Consider the following 26,849-nt stretch of genomic DNA (forward strand, 5'->3'; position numbering starts at 1 on the left):
GTACATGATTCAATTGTTTGTTTGTTTGTACATGATTCAAATTGAATCTTTTCTTCCGGCGCCGTCACGAATGGCAGCCACTCCAGCAGCTCCCGTGTTATTTTCGATTGTTCTCGATTGTTCTCAGCTCAGGGATGCTGCTGGAAATGTGAATTTCCCTTCGGGGATGAACAAAGTATCTATCTATCTATCTATCTATCTATCTATCTATGAATTCACTGTATTTCAGTCCGTTGACTTCTTCTTCAGATCCTAGTTAAGTGGCAGTGTGTAATAATTGACCAGTAGCTCTTATTGTAGCTTAAATTGGAGCTGAAGTGTGTGTTAACCTTAAAGGCTTGTAGGAGATGCTACTCAAACTGCCTGTAATAGATCGCAAGAGCAATCTTTATTGTCACAAAGCAGCCCACAATAGCAGCTAGCGGCGAGCTAAAGTCGGCAGCCAAGTGGCTAAAGAAGGAAACTGGGGAAAAAGTCCAAGATGCCTGAATCGCAGAACTCTGCGATGTTCAACTTTCAAAGGCAGGTAATCATGGAGGACACAGCTAGCTTTATTTACATTGAGCAGGTAACCACACTAATAGCAGCATGTCATAGCCTGCGGCCAAGTGGCTGGAGAAAGAAACCATGGGAAAAAACAGAAGATGTCTAAATCATGAATCTCTGTGATGCTGGCCCACATAACCAGCTGTCAAAAACAATAGCGTGGAGCCATAGCCTGCAGCCAAGTGGCTAACATGCGTGGTTAGAGAAGGAACCACTGAAGAAAGAAAAGTAGAAAATGCCTAAATCGCAAAACTTTATAATGTTGGTTTGCATGATCAGCTAACAACATCAACAGCGGCCAGCAGTGAGACATAGCCTGCATCCGAGTGGCTATCATGAATGGCTAGTGGGAAACGGGAAAAAAACTGGGACAGGGTTTACCCATCGTTATTTATGGCTTCACGTTTTGTTTTCTTCAGGGTTTCTCCAGGGCCATGCGTGGTTTCGTCAAGCTGGGCCTGATCAACCAGGAGCCCTGCCCCATGCTGGACAGCGCCTCCTCTCCTGTTACTTGGGTAAGACCAAACGCAGACAGACGAATAAACGGTTAGCCAGCGCTAACCTTTTCGCTGATGTGTTTTTAGAAAGGTTTGCTGTGTCACATGATGAACTTGCCAGCTGCCTCCACCTCCCGCGATGCTTTGGAGGCCGCCATCTACGAGCGTGTGGATGGAGATGACTCGAGCATGGACGCTCTCCGATGGTAAACTTTCGATTTTGCAGTTCATTGATATCGATAATGATTGAGCAGTCCAGAAGGAAAATATTATCGACACAAAAATAAAAAATGCACCTGGTTTGATTTTCACAAACTACAGTTTATTGACATGAAAGGGAAAAGAAAAAAACTTGTTGACAAAAGAAACTCTCATTTCTTATTCACAAGAGAAAAAGGAATCGTGTGGGGACAGGGAGTTTGAGTTGAACAGAGGTGGCAATGTTGTAATTTTTTAGAGAAACACAGGATCCTATATTGGTGTGCATAACTTTAGAAATGTACCAAACCGATGCGTGTTTCACAGTAACCCAAAAAACAGACAGCATATTGTTCATTTTGTGCATAAGCTATATTGAAGGATGAGTGATGGCTCGCGCCTTGGCCAGCAGCAGGCAATCTAAAGACCTCGACTCGTCCACCCTGCACCCCAGGGAGGGTGGCCCGTGGTTAGGGGTGATCCGTAGGCGTCCTTCGGCCGTCCATGAAAAGAGATTGAGAGGAGGGTGCATACACCTTTTATAGCAGGCGTGACTTGAATCCACCCAAGAGGGTGGAGAGGGGAGGGAAGGCCGGCCTTCCCCCATCCGCCCCTCCTTTGCAGGCCCGCTTGGTATTGCACGCAGACCTTTGATTTAATTAATAAAAAAGAAAACCCTACCATTTAGTTGCCAATGGTTAGTTTTCTGCCAAGCACGTTTTTATAAGTAAAATCTTAAAACTAATCATTTTATGATCAGGAATCATCAAACATCAGCCTGTCATGACATGAGAACCCAGCTATAGCTTTTTTATTACAGTGGATCTGGTAATCTAATCATCTGATAATGAACCCAACCAGTTAGAACATAAGCGATTGTCTTGTGGGGGTGCAAAAAATGCAAGGAAGGAAAAACATAAGTCGCAAAGTGTAAATCACATTTTTGGTAGAAATATATTTGCTACAATCGAACACCAAAAACATCAATATCGGTTTGAAAAGTAATTTATAATTAAAATGAAAAACGTATTTACACGGTACGGCACTAAATGAGTTAGACGCTAGCTATAGCAATGAAATGAGACGTTTAGACGTTGTTGTGTTCAGGTTCGGCATGTTTAGCGACGAAGTGGTTCCTCACGCCGACAGCGTCCTCACCGCGCTCAGCAAACACCTGGAAGCCAATCTTTCTTTTGGTAAGTACACTCCTTTTAGTTTTTTTTTTAAATGTATTCCTTATTTTTTCAAAATATATATGAAGACACTCAAAATATCAGTGTCTTCATTTTTGTTTACAGTGACAACAAAATGCGGCTTCGATAAATGTGTCTCCAAAAATTGGTGTTGTAGAGATTGGCCTTTGATAAGAAAAATATATGGTATTATCTTAGATGTACACATTAAAAGCCAGAATAAATCAAAATAAACAAATAAATGCATGCTAATGTAACTGTAGGCCAATTACAGCTGGAGGGTGATGCACGTGAAACAAATTTATGGCAAAGAAGTATAAAACCTCAAAATAGGTACACTTTGTGTTTAGTACACGAAATTAACACGTTGTGTGGTGATTAATACGCTCGGTTGAGGACTTAGTCATGCAGCTGTCGATTTTAATGAGCTGTCTATCTTTATTAAATGAGACTTCAACAACAAAGCCCCAAAGGTGAGAACCACCGGGAAAAGTATGTGTGTGTCTGTGTGTGGATTCAAACTTTGGAACAATTTACAAGACGAGAACAAGCAATGTCCAAAAATTCACTTGTTCAAATTTAAATACAAAAAAATATTCCTGGCGGAATACACAGATGAAGAAAATGGGGTATGAGTGATACGAGAGATTGGGAATAGTGCGTCGAGAACTATGGTTAGCTTTGTGTTATTGTTGCTATTGTTATATCATAACTGTTATTATTAATGTTACTACAATTGTTGTTACATCATTGGTGTATTTAATAGGGAAGATGAAGGGATAGGGAATATAAATATCTGCTTCTGACTACCCCTTTTCGAACATATTATGTAACATTATTTTGTTCTTGAGTTATTGTTTTTGTTCTGTTTTTATTTTAATGTTCGAATAAAGTTTTCATTCATTCATTCATTCAAAGTGCTAAAATAATCTCAATGTACTCGCTAAATTCAGAAGCCTGTGCAATCATTACCACTTGAACCATGAGACTAATTATGCCCAAGTTCTCCAGTGCATCACACACATTACTGAGCGTTAGAGAAGGAGACACAACCAAGTTGTGCCCCTTCTTGTATAGAAAATGCAAATACATTCTGACTGCAGAGAGTATAGAGGAGACCTGACCAAGTTGTTTGACTTTACCTGTAGAAAATCAAAATAGATTCCTATGACCTAGCGGTAGAGAGGAGACACAACCTCAGTTGTACTCATACTTCTAGAAAATCAAAAAATATCTTAATTGCAGAGGGTAGAGAGGAGACATGAGCAGTTTGTGCTCCCTCACCCATAGAAGATCAAAATATATTCCTATGTTGTAGAGGTAGAGAGGAGACATGACCGAGTTGTGCTCATACCTCTATAGAAAATCCAAATAAATTCCCATTATGGAGAGGTGAAGAGGAGACGCGACCAAATCGTGCTTCTACTCCTACTCCTATTAAATTCTAATTACAGACCAAGGGAGTGGAAACACGACCAGGTTGTTCGATAGAAACTTAAAATATAGTCTAATTATGGAGCGGTATAAAGGAGACACTGCTAAGTTCTGCTTCTACAACGATAGGAAATGAAAATATATTCCAATTGTGGAGAGTTGAGAGGAGACACGACTAAGTTTTGCTCATACATTTTATAGGAAATCAAAATTGACATGAACAAATTGTGCTAATACTTTAATGGAAAATAACAGTGAAATCTAATTACAGGGAGGTAGAGTGGAGAACCAACTAAGTTATGCTATTACTTCTATAGAAATTTAAAATGTGTGCTCATTACAGGGAAAGAGATGAAAAACGACCAAAGTGTGCTACTACTTCTGAAGAAAATCCAAATTCATTTTAATTATGGAACGTTAGGAAGGAAAGACGACAAAGTTGTGCCCCCGCTTTTATAGAAAATCAAAAGATATTCTAATTAGGGGGAGGCAGGGAGGAGACACGACCAAGTTGTGCTCCCAGTTCTATAGATAATCAAAACATATTCGAATTACGGAGAGCTGGGCAGACACAACTAAGTTGTGCCCTAACTTCTTTAGAAAATTAAAATATATTCCAATTACATAAAAGTCAGGAGGAGAAATGACCAATTATGCTATATTACTTTTATGGAAAAAACAAATAGTTTAATTATGGAGAGGTAGGCAGGAGACACGACCAAGTTGTGCTATCACTTCTACAGGGAGTGCAGAATTATTAGGCAAGTTGTATTTTTGAGGATTAATTTTATTATTGAACAACAACCATGTTCTTAATGAACCCAAAAGTCTCATTAATATCAAAGCTGAATATTTTGGAAGTTGGAGTGGGGCTTTTTTAGTTTTAGCTATTTTAGGAGGATATCTGTGTGTGCAGGTGACTATTACTGTGCATAATTATTAGGCAACTTAACAAAAAACAAATGTATACCCATTTCAATTATTTATTTTCATCAGGGAAACCAATATAACAGCTCAACATTCACAAATATACATTTCTGACATTCAAAAACAAAACAAAAACAAATCAGTGACCAATATAACCACCTTTCTTTGCAAGGACACTCAAAAGCCTGCCATCCATGGATTCTGTCAGTGCTTTGATCTGTTCACGATCAACATTGCGTGCAGCAGCAACCACAGCCTCCCAGACACTGTTCAGAGAGGTGTACTGTTTTCCCTCCTTGTAAATCTCACATTTGATGAGGGACCACAGGTTCTCTATGGGGTTCAGATCAGGTGAACAAGGAGGCCATGTCATTAGTTTTTCTTCTTTTAGACCCTTTCTTGCCAGCCACGCTGCGGAGTACTTGGATGCGTGTGATGGAGCGTTGTCCTGCATGAAAATCATGTTTTTCTTGAAGGATGCGGACTTCTTCCTGTACCACTGCTTGAAGAAGGTGTCTTCCAGAAACTGGCAGTAGGACTGGGAGTTGAGCTTGAGTCCATCCTCAACCCGAAAAGGCCCCACAAGCTCATCTTTGATGATACCAGCCCATACCAGTACCCCACCTCCACCTTGCTGGCGTCTGAGGCGGACTGGAGCTCTCTGCCCTTTACCGATCCAGCCACGGGCCCATCCATCTGGCCCATCAAGACTCACTCTCATTTCATCAGTCCATAAAACCTTAGAAAAATCCGTCTTGAGATTTTTCTTGGCCCAGTCTTGACGTTTCAGCTTGTGTGTCTTGTTCAGTGGTGGTCGTTTTTCAGCCTTTCTTACCTTGGCCATGTCTCTGAGTATTGCACACCTTGTGCTTTTGGGCACTCCAGTGATGTTGCAGCTCTGAAATATGGCAAAACTGGTGGCAAGTGGCAGCTGTACGCTTGACTTTTCTCAGTTCACGGGCAGTTATTTTGCGCCTTGGTTTTTCTACACGCTTCTTGCGACCCTGTTGACTATTTTGAATGTAACGCTTGATTGTTCGATGATCAAGCTTCAGAAGCTTGGCAATTTTAAGAGTGCTGCATCCCTCTGCAAGATATCTCACTATTTTTGACTTTTCAGAGCCTGTCAAGTCCCTCTTCTGACCCATTTTGCCAAAGGAAAGGAAGTTGCCTAATAATTATGCACACCTGATATAGGGTGTTGATGTCATTAAACCACACCCCTTCTCATTACAGAGATGCACATCACCTGATATGCTTAATTGGTAGTAGGCTTTCGAGCCTATACAGCTTGGAGTAAGACAACATGCATAAAGAGGATGATGTGTTCAAAATACTCATTTGCCTAATAATTCTGCACTCCCTGTATAGAACATTAAAAACATATTCTAATTATAAAGAGGTAGGCAGGAGACATGACGAAAATCTGTTCCTACTTCTTTAGGAAATCAAAATGTATTCTCATTACTGGGAGATAAAGAGGATACACGATCAAATTGTACTACTACTTTTACAGTAAAATATATTTTAATTATGAGGTAGAGTAGAGACGACCAAGTTGTGCTTTTACTTCATTACAAAAGCTAAATATATTTTAATTATGGTGAGGTAAGGAAGCGACACAACAAAGTCGTGCTTCTATTTTGACCCAAAAATATAATCTGAATACGAAGAGTTAGAAAGTAAACATGCTCGAGTTGAGCTTTATAGCCAAAGCTAAAAATAATGTAATTATGGTGGGGTAAGGAGGAGACATGACAAAGTTCTGCTACTATAACCAAAGAAAATCAAAATATCCTAATCATGGAGAGATGGAGAGACGTGATCCAGTGGTTCTATTACCTCTCATTGAAAATGAAAGTATATTCTAATTATGGAGAGGTAGAGAGGGGACACAACCAAGTTTTGTTACTACAACCAAAGAAAATCCAAATATTTTCTAATCATGGAGAGGTAGAGAGGAGACGTGATCCAGTTGTTCTATTATCTCTAATTGAAGTTAGAGTATATTCCAATTATAGAGCGGTAGAGAGGAGACACGACCACGTTCTGCTACTACAACTAAAGACAATCAAAATATCTTCTAATCATGCAGAGGTGGAGAGTAGACCTGATCCAGTTGTTCTATTACCTTGAATTGAAAATGAAAGTATATTCTAATTATGGAGAGTTAGACATGACAAAATTGTGCTCCTACTTCTATAGAAGCTCACACTTGATAGTAAACATTCCGGAAAGCTAAATAACACAATGGAGGTGTTTTTTTTTTTTTTTTTTTACGTGAGTGACAAGATATACGTATATAAGTATTTATCTTTTCTTTTAAGGTATGGGCGAGCGCGATATGATCGTCCTTCGCAGCGACTTCGGGCTTCGCCATCCGACGGGCGAGCTGGAGAGCAAACGCGTTAGTTTAGTCGTGTACGGCGAGGACGGACGATTCTCCGCCATGGCCAAAACCGTCGGATACCCTGCCGCCATCGCCGCTCGCATGCTCCTCGACGGTCTGTCTGAAAAGATTCTTTCCATTTCACGTGATATATATATATATATATATATATATAATTGTTTTTTTTTAAGGGACAGTGTATTAATCGGCCATTATGTCACCGTGTTGTGTAGTGAAACCAAAAAAAGAGTGCTAAAATGCACAAGGGAGAATGCCAACTACAGAGACTCAAAGTAACCAAAATGCAACATTTGACCTCTTGAGCACCCGTAGCAGTACGTCGAACAAATGCTAATTGGTCAACATGTGAGTGTTTTAAAAAAAAAAAAAAGCTCGTTTATTTGCAAATTGATGTATTTTTATTTAAATCAATATTGGTTTCATTGAATGAACGAGATGGTGCTAAATAATACACGCTGTCCCTTTAAATCATTTATTCAAATCTATTACACTATATTATTTTAAAATCATTTTTATGTATTCTTTATTCATTGATGAAGTAAAATAATACAAATGTTTCATAAAATGAGCAAAATTAGCATAGAAATAAGATGAAATAACAAATACAAAAATTCAAAAAATGTAATCAAATAAATATGATAAATTAATTGCTAACTCAAATCAATATAGTATATTCCTAAAAAAGATAATTACTTCGAATGTACTAAAACAAATAAAACGAAATGTAATAGAATAGATGCTTTATAAATATTGTATTTATTTGATGTAGTATTTTATCATAAATTACAAAATCGAATAAATATGGGTTGAATCCTAAACAAAAGGTAAATATTAACTCGAATAAATATACTAAATGACAAATATAATAAAATACCAAATCAAATAAATGTATTGAAAATAAAAACTAAATACAATAAATATAATAATAAAATACTAAAAAAAAGATGAATATGAACTCAAATAAATATACTAAAATAAACACTAAATACCAAATATAATAACATACCAAATCAAATAAATGTACTTAAATGAAAACAAAATAAAATAAATATAATAAAAAATACTAAATAAAAGATAGATATTAACTCAAACAAATATACTAAAATAAATACTATATAACAAATATAATAAAATACCAAATCAAATAAATTTACCAAAATAAAAACTAAATAAAATAAATATAATAAAAAAATACTAAATAAAAGATAAATATTAAATTAAATACATTTACTCAAATAAGGAAATAAGAAACTAACAAAGTAAATACTAAATAAAATATAATAAATTACTAAATAAAATAAATATAATGACACATACATTTAATAAAAAAAAAGATTTTTACACAAAATAGATTAAATATAACAAACAAAATTCCCAAATAAAATGTAATGAGAGTTATGTCATACGTAATACAATAATATACTAAATGTAATCAAATAAATTCTAAGTACTGTAAAATGTTTTTAACAAATAAATATAATAATATAAATTCTTATGATAAATATGTATGAAGGATAATGTTACGTTTTGGGGATTCTTATTATTTAAAGTTAATAACTATTTAATTAAAAGAAAGAGAATATTTAACTGAAAAATAGTATTTTTTTCCACGTTACCATATTACTCATCTTCCTAATTAATTATTCATCAAGTATTGTACAATTTTTTGTAGTTGCGCAACACAAAAAAGCGAAACGTTAATCTGACCAACAAAAATGAACGCCATCTTCCTGCCAAATAGCCCAGCCTTCACAATAAAAGCACAAACATTTATTCTTGTGTTTTTAGGTGAAATTGTTTCCAAAGGCGTCGTGCTGCCCATGAGCAAGGAGATTTACGTTCCCGCCTTGAAGCGCCTCAAGGACGAAGGACTCAACTTCAGCGCTGGAAGCACTGTGCTCGACTTTGAGTAAATTAGCGCTTCACGTAAAACGATAAAAACTTTGGATTCGGGGCTGGAACGGGACAAATTGGGTGGCCGTTTTGTCTGGCGACAAGAAGTCTCGGGGACCTGTTTTGAAATTGATGACGCTTCGGTCGATTTTTTTTTTTTTTTGTGCGCACGACGACACGTGACGTGTCTGGGTCGCCCTCTGAGACGCCGATTCGGCGTGGTTTTGCCGAAACTTTTCTGCTTTAGTCAATAAAATGTGTGTGGAGATGGATTCGTTTCTTTGTTCTTCCGGTTGCTTTATATTTATTGGCCGATAGGGAAGTTAGGACCGCCCCCTTTTTAAACAAAACCTTTGTACGACCAATCGCATGCTTCGTGGAAAGTTAGAACGGAAGTGAAATTAGGGTTACAGTTTTAAAGTGAATTTAAGATTTCCGGCTACAGTTTAGACATCAAATGAGGGTTTTGAAGTATTTTTAGGGTTACGAACGAGGGTTTTCGACTTCAAATTGGGATTATAATGCGCTTCTAGGGTTTCTAAGTCGCGGTTCGGCCTCAAACTAGGATATTAAAGCGCAGATAGGGTTTTAAGACAAGGTTTCAAAATAGGGTTTCAGCCTCAAATGGAGGCTTTAACGCACAGATAGGGTTTCAAACTCGTTTTTTGGCCTCAAACTCAAGTTTTTACGCATTTTTAGAGCTTCTGCTTCAAATTGGGATTTTAAAGCACACCTAGGGTTTCGGGATAGGCTTTTGACCTGAAACGCAAAGCACTTAGGGTTTCAAACTTGGGTTTTAGCCTCAAACGAGGATTTTTAAGTGCAGCTAGGGCAGGGGTGTCAAAGTCAAATGGACGGAGGGCCAAATAAAACATTTGGCTACAAGCCGAGGGCCGGACTGTCCAATCTTTACTGAAACCAAGATTTAACCTACTGAAAACACAACAAATATATTACAATATGATTGTATAAATAAAGCAATATTTTCTTATGACTCTGTGAGTCATTTTTAATTTCAGCAGGCACAAAATACAAATGTCCTTTATATAAAAAACTCATAACATATCTCATAACAACAACTCATAACCATTTTCTATCATTCAATCATCTGAAATTATTAAAAAGAAATATTGCCTCGAAATACAATAAAATAAAGTGCAAAAATCTCTTGTTACTTAAAACCAAAAGCAATCAACACACTGGACCTCATCTGTCCTGCTCAAATGTACTTTGACTTTCCTTTCTGGGCTTTCTCTGGGTTAGTGTGAAAAAAAGGAATTACTGATTAACAAATAATAACAATCAAAAGTAATTTTCTCTGCTAAATAGGAGACAATTTTATCAAAAGACTGTTGTCCACATCAAGATCTATTTTCCATGAAAAGACGAAAAACAAGAAACACTCCCAGGACAGAGTCGGCAAACAAATACAACATAGTCAACATAGACAATAAAGCTTTAAAATTCCCGAGGGGAACAACAAAAAACAAGACCTTCTTTATGTGCATATTTAACTTTTAAACTTGAACGGAGTAAAAACTTCAAATGTGTAATTCCACGGGAAACATTACTGTATTATTACTGTATTTACATACATTTACAGTACTGTATTACTACAACTCTACATTACTTGTTTGAGGCTGACGCTGATACTTTTCCAGCTACCTCCGTGAACATGTACTCCAACTCCCACCTTGTTTGAAAGCCCCGGTTTTCAGTGTCCACCTTCCGTTTAGCCATTGTTGATGGGTATATGTTGGCTAATTTTTGCTGTTATGCTAATGACTGCTGCTGATCGACTGCTGAATAAATCAAACCGCCTCCCGCTTTGCTCCCGCTCGGCGTGTCCCCGTTGCATTGTGGGAAATGTAGTATTCATGCGTACTGCGGGCTGCTGGCTTGCAGCGGCCTGCGGGCCGGATCTAATAATATATTGATATCGTCACGCGGGCCAGGTAAAGCCCTCTCGCGGGCCTAATGTGGCCCGCGGGCCTTGACTCTGACATATGTGAGCTAGGGTTTTGAGACTATTTAAACTGAGGTTTCAAATTTACAGTTGAAGTCGGGGTTAAGCTAGGGTTTGAGTTTTGGTTTGCTCTTGAAGAAATCCTGGTAGCTTAAATGCTAAAATGTCTTTTTAACACTCACAGGGTAGTGGATTCGCTCTCCAGTCAAGGCAGTACAAATCCGTGGGTTGTTGGTGCTTGGCTTAGGTTTTTGGTTAGGCTTATGCAAAGGACAACACTGGTAGTCCAACTGGTTGTGGGTGTGGTCTTCATTTAAGCCAGTACTAATGTTATGTGTTACTGGTTTGGTGGTGGAGCTGGGGTTAGGAGTTAGGTTGGCCCTGGAGCTGGCTTTATTGGTTGGAAGTGGGGTTAAAGTTCTGGTTGGACGGTTCGGTTAAGGTTTCTTACATTACACTCGCAGGGTTGTGGGTTCAATTCCCAGTCAAGACAGTACCAATTCTAGGGTTATGGTTTTAGTTGTAAACTGTAACAGGACTGGTCGCTCTTCGGGCTGGATTCAAATAACAAACATATCCGGACTTAATCCCTAATCTTGGTTTTGTGCAATATTCTCAAGGTGTATGTATTTCTTTGGGTTGTAGAGTGTAACGGAACACAATTTCCTCACACTGCTTTCTTCTTTTAAACACTGAAAGCACTCTCATGCCTGTATATGATAGATCATTTATTTTTACTTATTTTTATCAATATTGATTTCTTTTTACCATGAGGCGGCGTTAAATAATACACACTGTCCCTTTAAATCATTTAAAACAATGCTATTTCACAACGTTGTTTAAAATTATTTGGGGGTTTTGGCTTTAAACTACAGTTTTAGGGTTTGGGACTAGAGTTTTGGCATTTTGAAAGTATCTTTAGGGTTTCGGAGTAGGGTTAAAAACTAGCATTTTCCCTATAAATTAGGGTTTTAGAGTGATTTTAGGGATTTCAAATTAAGTATTAAAGCATTTTAGAGTTTCAAACTCATGTTGGGAATTAAATATCAAAATGTACCGTTTTACCAAATTTTTCGAATTAGTTCTCTGACTCCATTAACCAAACATGACCTACATTCATCCAACAATTGTGCGCGCTCGTTCTTTGAGAGAGATGGCGGTTCGGCCCCTCCCATGGGCGTGCCAAGGAAGCCACTTGGGCTCCACAATCTCTGGTCGTCCTGCATCAGCACATCCAGGCATCCTGTTATCAGAAGTGTCCTAGACAAAACAACTGCCATTTATGCGTTCCACACAGCCTGCCCTGACCTTTTATTGTACTTTGAACTAAAGCACAGTCAGTGAATATCTTTATTGCATTACACTGAATATATGTAACTTGTAGTCAATCTTATAAAATCCTTTATAGTCAAACGTATAAAATCCTTTACTCGACACTGCATCAAATTATGGTTTTAAACTGGGGGTTTCATATTAGGGTTTCAAAGTTTTGCTTTTAAAGTAGAATTTCAAAGCATATTTAGGGTTTGAAAGTAGGGTTTGAAAATAGGGTTTTGGATCGAAACGAGAGTTCTTTTGAGGATTCCAACTAGGGTTTTAGACTAAGGTTTATAGAATAGAATAGAATATGCCTTTATTGTCATTGTTACAACATGGGATATATTGCAAGAACGAAATTGGACAACTCCAGTTCCACATTTTACAGTGAGGATAAGGAAACAAAGAGATAAAGGAACAAAGAAGATGTTTTAACTGTCTTGTTGTAAATAGGCTTTGTTTCCTCCGGAGGGGGGTGTGTATGCTTCAAATTTTTTTAAGTTTTAAGACTTTTTCAGGTTTCTAACCAGGGTTTCATCCTCAGATTACAGTTTTAAAGCATGTTAAGGCGTTCAAACTACAATTAAAATTGAATCCGAATTCATTGACGATTAAAAGTTGGACTAAACTTTTTAAACCTCGATTTGAACCCTAGTTTGAAACCGCTTGTAAAATGAGTTAAGTGTTAAGCTTTAAATGAAGGCTTTCAAGTCACTTTAAGGTTACCAAATGAAGTTCCATCCTTCAGAATTTGGGGTTCAAAGCGTTTTTCGGTTTTCAAACTCGCGGTTCAGAGATTTTGCGCGCGGTCAAAAGCGCAACGACGGGCACGCGCAGCATCGGATTAGCGTACGCTAGCTCCTCCGCACCACGTGGCTTAATCCGCTAGCAAACATGTCGACAATCACAAAAACATGTCATCGAGATTTAAGAGGACAAACGCGCTGATGTCGTTCCTGCAGGTAACAAGCGAAACATCGCACGCTTCAGGGAAATGGCTTTTTCTTTTCTATAATTCTTCAGAAATCCCAGATTATTGTTATTTTGAAACGGGGCTGTCCAGATGGGGACACTTAAAGGGACAGAAGAGGATTAGGACTAGGCAAAAAGAAAAAAAAGATTGGCCGGATTTTGAATTTGCTGTTTGTGCCGGATGAGAAACGATGTCGAACACGTTTTGTGCTCGCGCGCGTCGATTTTGATCCGCTTAAAATCGTGTTACGGTTTTGATTGCACTTTTGGCGCTCGGATTTGGCTTCGGCTTTTTGTGACGTTAGCGCGGCGGAGAAATATTTCGAATACGTCGCAATTTGGGGTGGTCAGAGCCCTACAATCTGAGACAAAATATGATTTTAGAACAGAATTGATTTAGATATATAGATAGATACTTTATTCATCCTCGTAGGGAAATTGCCTCTTCCAGCAGTATCCTTGTGTTGATTATTAAAAGATTAACAGGATGGCCTCCAGGTGCTGTGTTGTAGTTTAGCAACAGTGGCGTGGATGACATAACACGCTAGGCCAAAAGTTCGACGTCTCTACAGCAGATGGAAATCTTTGTGCCCAGGGTTACACCACCTCGTTTTCGCATAGTGTTGGTTGGCGGTGCTGCATCCTCAACTCCTGCTGCATGTTCGGCCTTGATGAAAATAGTCACCCTGTATTCTCCACTACAAAGGCTTTGCATGCATGGGTGTGTTTGTGGGTGTATTTGTGTGTCTGTTTTCATGTTACCCTACAGGTCTTCGTTTCGTTTCAAAAATAAAAGCCCAAAGACATGTGATAAAAGCAGTGGTGGAGTGCACTTCATTCTTAAATGAGGCCAATAAGGGCGTGCAGCTTAACAGCATAATGGACCTCAAAGTAGAGCGTCCGGGATGCTAGACGTGAGCCACGTTTCCGTAAAACACTGCAAACTGCACTCCCTGTACGCTTTGTTGTTTTTCACCAGCACAGCCAGTTTGGCGGTTTTATTTGGTAGAGAGTTCACATTTACCATGATAACGGACGGTACCGAAGGCTTATAACGCCGCTTAGCCTTAGCTCCGGCTCTGCATCCCCATAACCATAGGATAGAAAGTAATCCAAAGTGTAATTGTCAAACGGGACGAAAAACACTGAAGGTAGAAGCAGACACTTAAAACAATAAATCACAAAAAGTGCGAAATAACACTGAGCTGCTGGAGAGGCTGCCGCTCGCGGCAGCGCCGCTTTGATCTGCGTTGATTTACCGAAAAATGGTTCTGTATCGGATAGTGTACTTGAACAGAACGAGGAAGTTTACTCGGATCCTCAGAATGAAAAGACCTCATTTTACGATAATGCAGGCTCAACTACACATCCCTGCACCATACACTTAAAACAGTAATTAGATTTGGTTAGTATGTCAATAAATTACGTAAGGGGGCTAGTATGTGCGGTCCCTTCTCAAGGTTTCTTTGATTTCCTCATGTTGCGGTTTTTGAGTTTTTCCTGGCTTCATGTAGGTTTTAGATCAAGGGATGGGGTAATGATAGTCTGTGGTTTGCAATAATCTGTGGTCTGTGCAGCCCTTTGAGACTATTTGTGATTAAAGGCGTCACAAATAAACATGACTTGACTAGATCTAATTGAAAAAAGCGTGAAGAAAGATGCAGAAAATGTTGGAATGCAAACTAGTATGCACTGAACAAAACACGAAAGGAGAGGCAGGGTGTGTTAATCAATTTATCTAACTGGACAAAACGAAGTTGTTTTTTTTTTACAACTTTTTGTATTTTTTTTTAAAGCTCTTTCAGACTTTTTCCTTTAAATATTCCAAGGATTCCACTTCATTCCCAATAATTATATATCTTTGTATTCTTTTATGTTGCCATAAAAAATATAAAACTTTAAAAGAAAAATAAATTAAAAATGACTTTAAAAACAAACAAAAGAACACATTAAAAGCGAAGCCCTGGACGTTCGGTCTGTCATACGGCCTTGGTCTATGGCTAACGAGGACTTGCTGCTATCTAGTGGCTGCAATGGTAAATTACAGCAACCTGACAGACAAACGCCACTTAAGTGAAAAAAACAACAGAACTTTACCGAGGACTGCTTCATCATTCATAAATAACTCAAATAGAAAAATAAAACCAAAATAGGAAGGAATGCATGGCCAAATCTAACTGAGTGGAACAATGATCCTCCATTTTGGCTCCGAGCGAGTTAAGCAAAGTTCCCGTTCGGTCTCCAGACGGGTTCAAAGGTCACATTAACGTGATATGATGGGTCGTCGGGGCTTCGACAGTCGCCATGGCGACGAGATTAACGCAAGTGTTCTATATATATAATTTATATTTATGACCAGCAGATCATCACTTTTAACAGCCAATGCTTGTTTTTTCTGCGGCTGGTCATTTTTTCCAGCAGGATCTCGTTTTACCCAGCAGATTGTATCTTTTTGCAGAAAGTGCTCATTTTCGCCAGCGGATGTTTGGTTTATCATGTAGATGCTGGTTTCTTCTGTTAGATAAGGGGTCTCCAGGATTTATCAAGCCAAGAGCTACTTTTGTTACTAATTAGCGCAAAGGACACCCATGTTACCAGGTTGATTATTCAAGGTAGGGTTAAACGTACTTTAGCTAACCACCAAAATATAATTTTACTATAAAAATCACAATGATAGAGCACTGATGAGCTTTTTTCAGAACAGGTCCGCAGCTCGGCTGTCCTCACAGGGCATCCTGGTGTCCGTAGGCACCGCGTTGGAGACGCCTGTGTTTGGATGCTCATTATTTCTAGCAGATGCTCGTTTTTTGTAGCTCATTTTATTCAGCAGATGTTCATTTTTTCTCCGGCCACCAACCTGCACAGCAATCTACTCTTACACTCAATTGTTTGTCTTAGCGGAAAATAGTGCCACTTCCAAAGGTGCTTGTTATCTCTCATCATGTAAAGGCTTCATCAGATCCTACTCACAGGTCACTCAGATGTTTAGGATACCATGGCTTAGCCCCTCTCTCATTGACGCCCCGGAGGACAAACAACCTAAAAAAGGATGACTGTTCACATGACCATTCCCTTCGGCAGAACCTACGTCTTCCTTCGCTCGTATGCAGGATTCGAATAGAAGAGCCAGCAAATTTTCGTGGCCGAGGTCTGACTTGGGAAAGGATGAGCATCTCTCTGGGGACAGCCGAGACTTGAGGACGAAAACCAGAAGCTGGTCACTCTCTTGCGACCAACTCTAAAAGCTGGAGGCAGAGGAGGAGAGGAACCTCCAAACGAACCAAGCACTCCCTGTTGGCCTGAGGCAGAAGGACCAGACAGCCATGTTTTCAACAGGGATGCGCTGCTCAAGTCCCGGAAGGACCAGAACAGTAAAAACTGTGGACTGGTGAGAGGAAATTACAACACAGTATACGAGTACTAACCTATCCAGAAAAATACCATAATGTGGACTGACTAACCAATAATAAGACTGGCTGATTCACCAACCCACCAGCAGGTGCAATGAACACCACCTAATCAAAACCACTAACCAACAGAGCATGTTATCCACAAACTCACTACCACGTAATTAGTCATTGGTTCAATCTATCAACAGATATATCCACATACCCAGCACCAGGTAGAACCACCACCAGCTAATTGAAAAAATTACAAACCAATCAACAGAACTTCTGGTCCATGAACCTTTGGCAATGACTAACCTATGAACAGACAGTCAACTCAATTACCTAGTGGTAATTGGTTCTAACGATTCAAGAGACCATTTAATCCGTCAACCCACCACTAAGGAGAATCTCCGTCAACTAATTTTAACGACTAACCAACAGAGTCCTTAATTTGTGAATCAGGAACAAGGTGAAACAAGCATCAGCTAATCTAAAAACATAACCTTTGATCCACAAATTCACAACCAAGTGGAACCACCGCTAACTAAACCAAAATTATTTCTGCACCAGTGATAAAATAACACATTGAATCCTATTGAGGACGAGATTATCCTGCCAGCTGTAACAGTAATGATGGAGTGACCGGAGTGGGACCTAGACAACTTCATTGTCGGCAGTGACGGTTTATCACCAACTATCTATTTTAACACCGTATTTTGGTCCACAGGGGGACAGATAACAGCAAGGACCAAACACAGGAAACGGGGACTCGCAAAGACCAAGAAAGTACACATTAAAAGAAGAAAGGATTGCAGGGACTTCCCAAGACTGACAAGATTCAAAACCAAGTACAAAGAGAAGGATCAGGTCCCCCAAAGACCCCGTCAATGCCAAAACCACAACCACTATCTGACAGAGGTCTGCAATGTCCATGGCACCAGACAAGTCAACGTCAACAATGCCCAGGACATCCCCCAGGAGACAGTCCACTCCGCAGAGAGCCTGACCACAAAAATCCATGTTACGGTCTTCAGCCTGGCAAACACCCACGTGGCCCAGGCCATCTCCAAAACCCTTCGCCATAACCGATGCGTCCGAAGTCTGAACACATAGTCTAATTTCGTCACTGGATCTGGACTCTTGGTTTTGCTGGGAGGCCCTGCACCACAACAACACCCCAGTGGAATTGCGCTTTCGGAGGTCACAAAAAGGGAACTTGTTTCGAATGCAATATAGAGCGTTCCCTTTTTGCCATATCTCCTTTCTGCGTATATTTTGGGGCAACGCCCAATGACGTTCTCTCGAAAAACCGCAGAGGCTCCAGCGGAATGTCTAAAAATAGGAAAGCCCAATGGAGTTGCCTCAACTGGCGGTGGGCCAGGTCCGATCCTAGAAAATGGTAGGAATGAATGTTTCTAACCCCAGGATACAGTGGCCCCACCTTGTGCTCATTTTACAGTGGGGAATAAGATGCTTTTTGGCCCCTCAAAATTTCCCTACTATAAAATATCTACAACAAATTATTTCACGTACCCGGTTCGAGACCGGGTGGAAACGCATGTTGGCCTCCAAAAGGGATGGGCGCCACCAGGCTGTACTTGCCCACGACACACCACAGTTACTGGTGCCCCACGACCCGTGTGCCTAAAGGATCCACCCATCCCACCTAAATATATCCAACTTTGTGTGCAAATGACGAGATGCTTGTCTGCTATTGGTCGACGTCATAAGATTTTGGTCTGATATGGGTTTGCGTCACAGCATCCAGATACAAATACACTATTGGAGTAAGTCCCTCCCACAATGCCTTTCTCTTCATTCAGTTCAAATTTGGTGTAAAAACTAATTTGTATAGCTATGGCTCTGGAGCCTTGTAGTGATGCTCAGGGGAGAAGTAAGATGATAACTATCTGAACCAAGCTCACGATAACAAATGTGGACAAAAAAAACTCATCGTTAAGTTAGCTAAAGAAAATGTCCATAACCAATAGGTACTAGTATTACAAATGTACCAGTTACATGCCTTTTACGCCTGTAGAATGCTATTGGTTTGGTGTCATGAAAATGGTGCTATACTATTGGATGAACTCCTTCCCACAATGCCTTTTCTCAACCTTATATGCGGATACAATACTGTATTTATTGGAAATGGTGCTTGCAGTGATGCTAAAGAAAGAAGAAAAAATGATAACTATATAAACAAAGTTTATGCTAAATAAAGAATTACGAAAAAGGCACTTGAATCATATACACTGTTCAGAAGACATAAGCTAATTAGCAAAAGATCTATCCCCCGCTATACAGCTATTTCACTTTGTGATCCCCACCACAGAATGAATTGATGCCATAACCCGGGGGTCTAGTATACTTTTGTTTTTTCCTAGTTTTGTCCCGTAATTGGTTCGTCTCCTCAATGCCAACAAAGCAAGGACAAGCAGAAACTTACTGATGTGTCTCCTAAAATGTCCAACAAGACGCAGAATTCCAAAACCAGTTTTTGCAGAAACTCGCCCAGAGATGGTCAAAAAACAGCAAGTCATTGAAGCAAATCTAAATGAGTCCAAGACTTTGAGATCGTTCTGGCAGAGGATGAGGGACGATGACTTCCGTCCCCTGCCGCCGTCCCCCCAAAGATGCTGTCGGAAAAATGCGATGGCGGACGTTCGAGGGAGCGGGATCGAGTCGTTGAAAAGGGTAAAGTCCTGGTCCAGATTTTAAAACAAGACTTGAAACTAGTTATATTCGTATTAGAAATCTTCAAATCACGTTTTTGTCCTATCAGGTGTCCAAAACATGAAGGCACTTATTAGATATGTCCTTTCAAATTTGCATTACCTTAAGTTAGTCTTCAGTCATAATAAACAAATTGACAATGTGTAATGATTTACCACTAGAGGTCATTGTCGCTTAGAACAGAAGCATGCACAGTAGGAAAAAAGTTGAACATGTCTGAATTATGAGATTTGGCTGTAGAAGAGAATGACAATGAAGGACAAATCAGGGGTTAGCTAACAAAAGCAATAGTGGCGAGTCTTGACTGCAGTCAAGTGGCTGAAATGAGCGACTCTGGAAGGAAACAGTGGAATAAAAATAAAAGAAGCCCAAATCACAGGCGACATTTAGCTATGGAAGGTGAGAGATACTGCAGGACAAAACGTCTTTATTTATATGGAGCAGCTAACAATAACAATTGCGGCTCGCAGTGAGCCATAGCCTGCCGTTTAGTGGTGAACATAAGTGGCTAGAGAAGAAAAAGTGGAAAAAAGCCAGAGACCGGAACGTCAGGACTCGATGGCGTTAGCTTGCATGAGAAAGGCGAATGACACTGAAAACATAGCAGGAGCGTCCAACAATAACGATAATCACTGACATCAAACTATGAACTTCGGTCAAGTGGTTAAGATTAGTAGCTAAAGAAGGAAACAGCGGAGGGAAAAAAAGTGAAAGATACCTGGATCCTGGGACGTTGGAAGTGTTACCTTGCTTGAGGAAGGGAAGTGCTAGTGGCAAAACATAGCCTGCCACCATGTGGCCAACTTGAGTGGCTCGAGAAGGAAACAGGAACTCTGGGACATTCGTTGACGTGACCTGCTGTAGAAGGCGAGTGACACTGAAAAACTAAGCAAAAGCATCTAACAAAAACGGCAAGCCATCGCCTGCAGCTGAATGCCCAAAATGAGTAGATAGAGAAGGAAACAGTAGAGAAAAAAGTGGAAGATGGTGGAATCACGGGACTCTGGCTCATTTGTGGGTGGCAGGTGGTTGTTAAGCGCCAAAACTCCCACTGGGACAAGCTAGTTTAGCAAAAATCCTCATTCTAAGATGGCTGCTAATACACAGTGCGGCTTTAAAGTCTATGCCTCGGCATTTCTACCTCCTACCAGCAGGGGGCGCCAGAGAACGCACGTCCGAAGTGATACCAGGAAGCCTCGGCAAACAAACATTTATTTGGGAATACAAGTTAAGATTTCTCCTTTCGTACTTGCTTTGCATAAGACATTGCGATTGGACGGACAAAAATCAGCAAACGTGCGTGCCCGTTGCATTTTGACCACCGAGGAAGAAAAGGTTCGTCTCGGTGGAGGAAAACAAGATGACGCGGGAACCCGATCCGCAGGCGGGAAAGGAAAATATCGCGAGAACAACGGAAGTGTAAAGGGAGGGCAGGGGGAGAAAATATGGGAATGCTCAAGATGGCCGCTCCGGCAGGAAAGACCAACCGTTCAAGTATGAGAATCCAAATAAATACGCAAAAAAAAAAAAGTTTAGTTTTAGTCGTCCCATTCGTCGTCCTCCTCGAAATCTTCGTCCTCGTCTTCGTCCTCGTCCTCGTCTGAAAGCGGGACAGAAAATTAATGGCTTCCATCAAATGCGGAATCGTGAAATTAATTAGTAGATTGAGAAAAACTATCATGCTAATGTTATTGTCCCAATTGTTTTCGCTCTTACTCACAAAACACTAATAAATGTTATTACCTTTCAGATTAAAAATAGAGGGGGGGGTGTCAGACTCATTTCAGCTTGGGGGACAGACTAGTAGATTCAAGAGAACGAGGGGGCAAAAAAAGAGGGAACGGGAGCGAGAGAGAGAAAGAAAAGGAGAAGGTGAGAAGAAAAGAAAAAGAAAGAAACGGAGAAAGATAAAATAAATGGAGAGAGACAGAAAAAAAGAAAGAGTGAAAGAGACTGGGAGTAAAAAAGAATAGAAAAAAGAAATGAAGAGAAAATGAAAACCGTAAAATGAAAGCAAGAAGGAAATTGAGAGAGAAATAGAGAGGAAAGTGAGGAATAGAGAAAGAAAGAGAAATAAAGAAATGAGAAAATAAAAAGGAGGAGAGGAAGGGTTAGTGAGCAAGCAAAAAAATGTAGATACAAAGAAACAACACAGAGAAAGAAATAGAGATGATCGAAAGCAAGATGAGGAATAGAGAAAGGAAAAGAGAAAAGAAAGAGTCTAATATTTGCGTCACAACATCACGGCAGTAGCTCAGGAGGTAGAGCGATCGTTTTAGGATTAAGGGATCCCAGTTCGAATCCCGGCTTGTCCGTGTTACATGCCGAAGTGTCCTTGGGTAAGACACTGAAACCCCAATACCCCCAATTAGCAGGTTAGCGCCTTACATGGGTGCACAGATCACGGCCGCTATTGGGGAATGTGAAGCACAATGTAAAGCGCTTTGGGAAGTCATTGACTTGAAAAGCGCTATATAAATGCAGATCATTTCAGATCATTTCATTTCATTTCATGAAAATGGCAATATGTTATTGGCTGAACTCCCTCCCATAAGGCCTTTCTCTACATTTGATTCAGAATCTCGTGAGCTTCCTAAAGACTTTGGGAATCGACGATAATGTATTTTTGTTTTGTATTAACTCGCTATCGGTCCCTTGCCTTATAGTAATGCTAGAGGAAAAGCAGAACCATGATAACCATGGAAACAAAGCTTGGGATTTTCAAAAAGTACAAATTATTTGTCACCCTCATTAAGTTGCATGTCCTTAACCAATCCATGATTGAGATTATGACTATAAATAACGGGTAAATAAAAGCAATCATCGCAAGGGTATTCAAAATCATTTTCATTTTTTAATGCGCTGTCGCTGACTGAGCCGTCTGCATCCACCTGCTTCTCCAATAAACAATAACTTAATTTCATTTTTCTTTAACATGTATATTTATTCATATTCTTTAGATGAATGTTTTTATCTGGGGTACCAGGGTTTCACAACCTAATAGGTACCGAGCATAGGTTTCTTTTCCCCAGTACGCGGCAATTTACGACCACACCTCAGAACCTATTGATGCTGTATCCTGGGGTATAGTATACTGTATTATTTTAATACTGGAATATTTAGCCATGGGCTTTCAACTTAACTTCTCTTCTAAAATACAATGAAGGACAAACATTTTTGGGGTGGTAAGAAATGTAAGACTATTTTTGTGTGGATTACGTATTTTGTTAATCATAAAAATGAATGATGAAAAAACTAAAAACTAACCTGATGAGTGGATGGCTTTGCTCCTCTTCTGCATGACTTCCATGAGGGCCCCCACAATACCGGCGGTGGGGGCCGGGGGCCCCGACTCTTGCTGATCAGACACCTACAAACACCAAATCGTCAGGGTCGGCGACCCAAAATGATGACACAGCCATATTGGACCAAAAAAACAAACCAAAATAAGTCTGGAGCTGCAAAAATGTCAAAGCTTTATAAGGGAGGAAACAAATACTGTATCCATCTATATTGATTGGAAAATGTTAGGAATGTTTGTCGTACAGAAACCATATCATTTCCCATTATCAAACGTTTTCAAAAAAGTGCCAGGAGACGCCAGGGAGCCACTAGGGAGCGCCAAAGTTGCCGACCCCCGCGATAACCGACTTGCACCGATGACATCACGAGTTGGCGGGGCTTACCGTCTTCAGCTGGATTCCCTGTCGGATTTGGTCCAGTAGCGCGTCCCGCCCCCCGCTAGAGGGCGGGGCCTCCCTGTGGTTCTGGTCCACTTTTCTCAGCTGGGCTCCGCCCCTTATCTGTTGCAGGAGCGCCGAATTCCCGGCGGGGGGCAACGGCGAACGGGGGGCGTCCGGCTCGGCTACCGGTGGGGGGCCTGGCGGGGGAGGAGGCGGCGGGGCAGGGGGAGCGGGCGGGGCCGCGAGGGCCCGGTTCGACGGGGACAGGTGAGCCGGCGGGGGCGGGGGAGGAGGCGGAGCATGTGGTGAAAAGTTCGAGGGGGCGGTGGGAGGAAGGGGGGCTTGAGGGTGGTGGTGAGGACTGCCCCCCCTAGTGGGAGGAGGGGGAGGTGCGCCCAGAGTTCCCGGCCTGGTGGGCGGCGGGGGAGGCGGGGCGGATGACGGGGCGCGGGATGGAGGCGGGGGAGGAGGGGGAGGGGCGCCGCGACTTACTCGGGACGGGGGCGGAGGAGGGGGCGGGGTGGAGTTGTGTGGAGGCGGGGGCGGAGGAGGGGGGCCGCTTCGGCAAGGGGGCGGGGGCGGTGCTGCGTGTCAAAAAGAAAGAAAGAAAAACATTTCTCATCTAATCCCATGTGACTGCCGTCCAGTCTTCAGAGACATGAGGACAAAATTTTTGCGGGACACTCACCCTGCCTCCTGAGCTCGTTCTTGACGGCCTCCACCCCCCCTTTCTTTTCGATGAAGTCGTAAATGACCTTGGAGGTCTCCCTGTCCTTCAGCTGAGCTTCTGAGATGCCGCACATGTCGAAGAGGTTCTTCAGTTCTGGATCCAAATTGTTTAACTGCCAAAAAGACAAAAACGGGGGACAAACCATCAACTTGTCCATTCCAGACAACATCCGACGTACGACCTGCTGGGACGTGGTCAGAGGATTGGGATTTATTTCGCGTGTAGCAGCCCGGCATCACGTTTCTCAAGTTTGGCGGCCAGCCAGCAGGTGAATCTACCATTAGTGGAGTGCGCCCCCTCGTTTTCAAAAATGATTTTCTACGTTAATAAGGATAGAGTGTAATACAGAGAAACATTTTCATAGTTACGCAAAAGAGCCAACTATGGGGAGGGCGGGAGAGCTTTTCTTCCAAGACAGAAAATAATCGAGAAACACTAGAGCAGAGTCGCTAGATACAGGGTTGGTACACCTTTTTCATGGCCAATTTTGCATTTTTTCCAAAAATCCAGAGAGAGTCGAAAAAGTGTTTTTGTGTTGTCTTTAATAAAAAGAAAATTGCTACCTTGCCGCTAGCACATGCTTTGTGCCCTAATGAGGTTTGTGTCTAGGGGCTGCTATAAACTGACAGGAATTCTGCCTTAATAATTGTCACACTTGTTTACGATGGTCTCTATAGGTGTTGGGTAATATTTAAGTTCAATACGGAGGATAAAAATAAAAGATACTGTTTGTCTAAAAAGCAGAAAAATGAGCCAAATTTGGACTAATTTTGATAATATTGATGCTCTGAAGCAGAGAGAATTCAACATTCCAGAGAGATAGAGATAGAGATATAGAGATAGATAGATAAAGAGAGATACTTTATTGATCCTCGTAGGCAAATTCACACCAGCAGTATCCTTGTGTTGAAAACTAAAATAATAATAAAATAAAATAAATAGAATATGAAAAATATTCAATATAACGTGTTAAAATAGAGTATTTAAATGGTGCTACATAAAATACACACGGTCATAAAAATAAGGCAATATGCAAATGTGGGGGTGGGGTTTAATGTGAGCTTTTACTCCCCCGGGTGGAGTTAAATAGCCTTATGGCATGAGGAAGAAGACTGTTGTTGATCTTTTGCTTTGTTGTACTTATTTTTAATTTATATTTTTTGCTTAATTTTCAGAAGACCCTTTGTCGAAATCAGTTGAATTAGAATCGCAAAGAGGTTTGATTGTTGTTGTTTTTTGGGGATTTTATTGTTTATTTATAGAACTGAGAACAGTTAATATCTTATTTTTTATTATAGCATTTTGATTCTTTCCGGAATTTGGGTTGTTGCTCGACTTTTTCAGTGTTTGAAAAACTAAGTGCTTTGTACTTTAGGATTTTTTTTGTAGATCTGTGAATATTTTAAGTTATTTTTCACGTGTTTTTGAGGTGTCCCCCTGCAAAACATATGGAAGGATTAAATACTGTAGGGAAAATAAGCATCTGCTTCTGACTACCCCTTTTCGACCATGTTATGTGATATTATTTTTGTTGTTGTTGACTCATTGTTTTTGTCCTGTTTTTATTTTAATGTTGCAAATAAAGTTTTCATTCATTCATTTAAATACTAACTTGGTCTATAATAATTTATTATAATTGATAATATCATTAAATCTTAAAAATCGAACCCATACCCTGATCTTAAACCAATATGCGAGCAAGGAAAAACTCAAAAACCCCAGCGCGAGGAAAATAAACCTTGAGAAGGGGCCTCACAAGTGGTAATCCCCCTTCCAGGATGACCAGTGTGCAATAGATTTACCATCGGGTAACAGTACACAAAACATAGTGAACATTAATCTCAGAGCGCCGAGCCAAAATAGCAGGGTTTCTAAATAGAGCTGTCCTCTTGTTTGTGACCAGTAAGAGGCAGTGATGCTTCACATGCCAAAGCCAAAATGACCTGGAGCAGGCGTGTCTGGGTCATTTTTATGCACTTTCAATCTAAAAAAAAGTATTTACTTATTGCGCGGTCTATAAGGTCAGACTGCCGAGAAAAGTGACAATTGCAAATATTTCATATCTTCGAGCACTTTGCCCAAAAATAATCAAGCATTTTCCTGACGTTGAAAACTCAACATTACAATTCACGCATTTTCAAGGAGTTCAAGCACTCGTACGAACCCTGTAGATAGAGCCCCTGCAGCAGAGAGCGCCACTTTCATGGATTTACAACCACTAGAGGTCCTCAATCGGAATTTTTCAAGTATCTGTGCGGTTTTCCAGTCATCGACAGTCTAGCTGTCATATTACTCAATTTCCAGGAGGTGGCAGTAGATTTTTAAATGATCTGCTCAGGATATAGACGTGATAACATTTCAGGACTTAATTTTCTCTTAAGATGATTGAAGTGGACAATAAAGTTCAAATGGGAGATCATTTGGCTGTTATCATATACAGTGGCTTGCGAAACTATTTGGCCCCCTTGAACTTTTTGACATTTTGCCACATTTCAGACTTCAAACATCAAGATATTAAACTGTAATTTCTTGTGAAGCATCAACAATAAGTGGGACAAAATCATGAAGTAGAACACACTTTATTGGATATTTTAAACTTTTTTAACAAATAAAAGACAAAAAAGTGGGTGTGCAAAATGATTCAGCCCATTTACTTTTAGTGCAGCAAACTCTGTCCAGGAGTTCAGTGAGGATCTCTGAATGATTCACTGTTGATCTAAATGACTAACGATGATAAATGGAATCCACCTGTGTGTAATCAAGTCTATGTATAAATGCACCTGCACTGTGATAGTCTCAGAGGTCTGTTTAAAGCGCAGAGAGCATCATGAAGAACGGGGAACACACCAGGTAGGTCCGAGATACTGTTGTGGAGAAGTTTAAAGCTGGATTTAGATACAAAAAGATTTCCCAAGCTTTAAACATCCCAAGGAGCACTCTGCAAGCAATAAGATTGAAATG

General features: G+C 40.3%; 2 protein-coding genes across 2 annotated transcripts in view; one reads left to right on the forward strand and one right to left on the reverse strand.

The window, feature by feature from the left end:
- Positions 1-9,370, forward strand: part of aass (aminoadipate-semialdehyde synthase) — a 37,456-nt gene extending 28,086 nt beyond the window's left edge. The window contains 5 exon segments of the mRNA XM_088340826.1: positions 966-1,061; positions 1,131-1,249; positions 2,349-2,437; positions 7,123-7,299; positions 8,994-9,370. Coding sequence (XP_088196952.1) covers positions 966-1,061; positions 1,131-1,249; positions 2,349-2,437; positions 7,123-7,299; positions 8,994-9,118 — 606 coding nt within the window. The 3' untranslated portion in view covers positions 9,119-9,370.
- An 11,300-nt stretch (positions 9,371-20,670) lies between these two features.
- The window catches only part of wasla (WASP like actin nucleation promoting factor a), a 29,804-nt gene continuing 23,625 nt past the window's right edge, over positions 20,671-26,849 (reverse strand). The window contains exons 7-10 of the mRNA XM_088340831.1: positions 23,847-24,000; positions 23,162-23,742; positions 22,743-22,845; positions 20,671-21,075 (exon numbers count right to left, since the gene is read on the reverse strand). Coding sequence (XP_088196957.1) covers positions 21,014-21,075; positions 22,743-22,845; positions 23,162-23,742; positions 23,847-24,000 — 900 coding nt within the window. The 3' untranslated portion in view covers positions 20,671-21,013. The remainder of the gene's footprint in view (positions 21,076-22,742; positions 22,846-23,161; positions 23,743-23,846; positions 24,001-26,849) is intronic.

Source organism: Urocampus carinirostris, chromosome 7 (assembly GCF_059441175.1).
Source record: "Urocampus carinirostris isolate Australia breed hairy pipefish chromosome 7, RoL_Ucar_1.0, whole genome shotgun sequence".
NCBI classification, from domain to species: Eukaryota; Metazoa; Chordata; class Actinopteri; order Syngnathiformes; family Syngnathidae; genus Urocampus; species Urocampus carinirostris.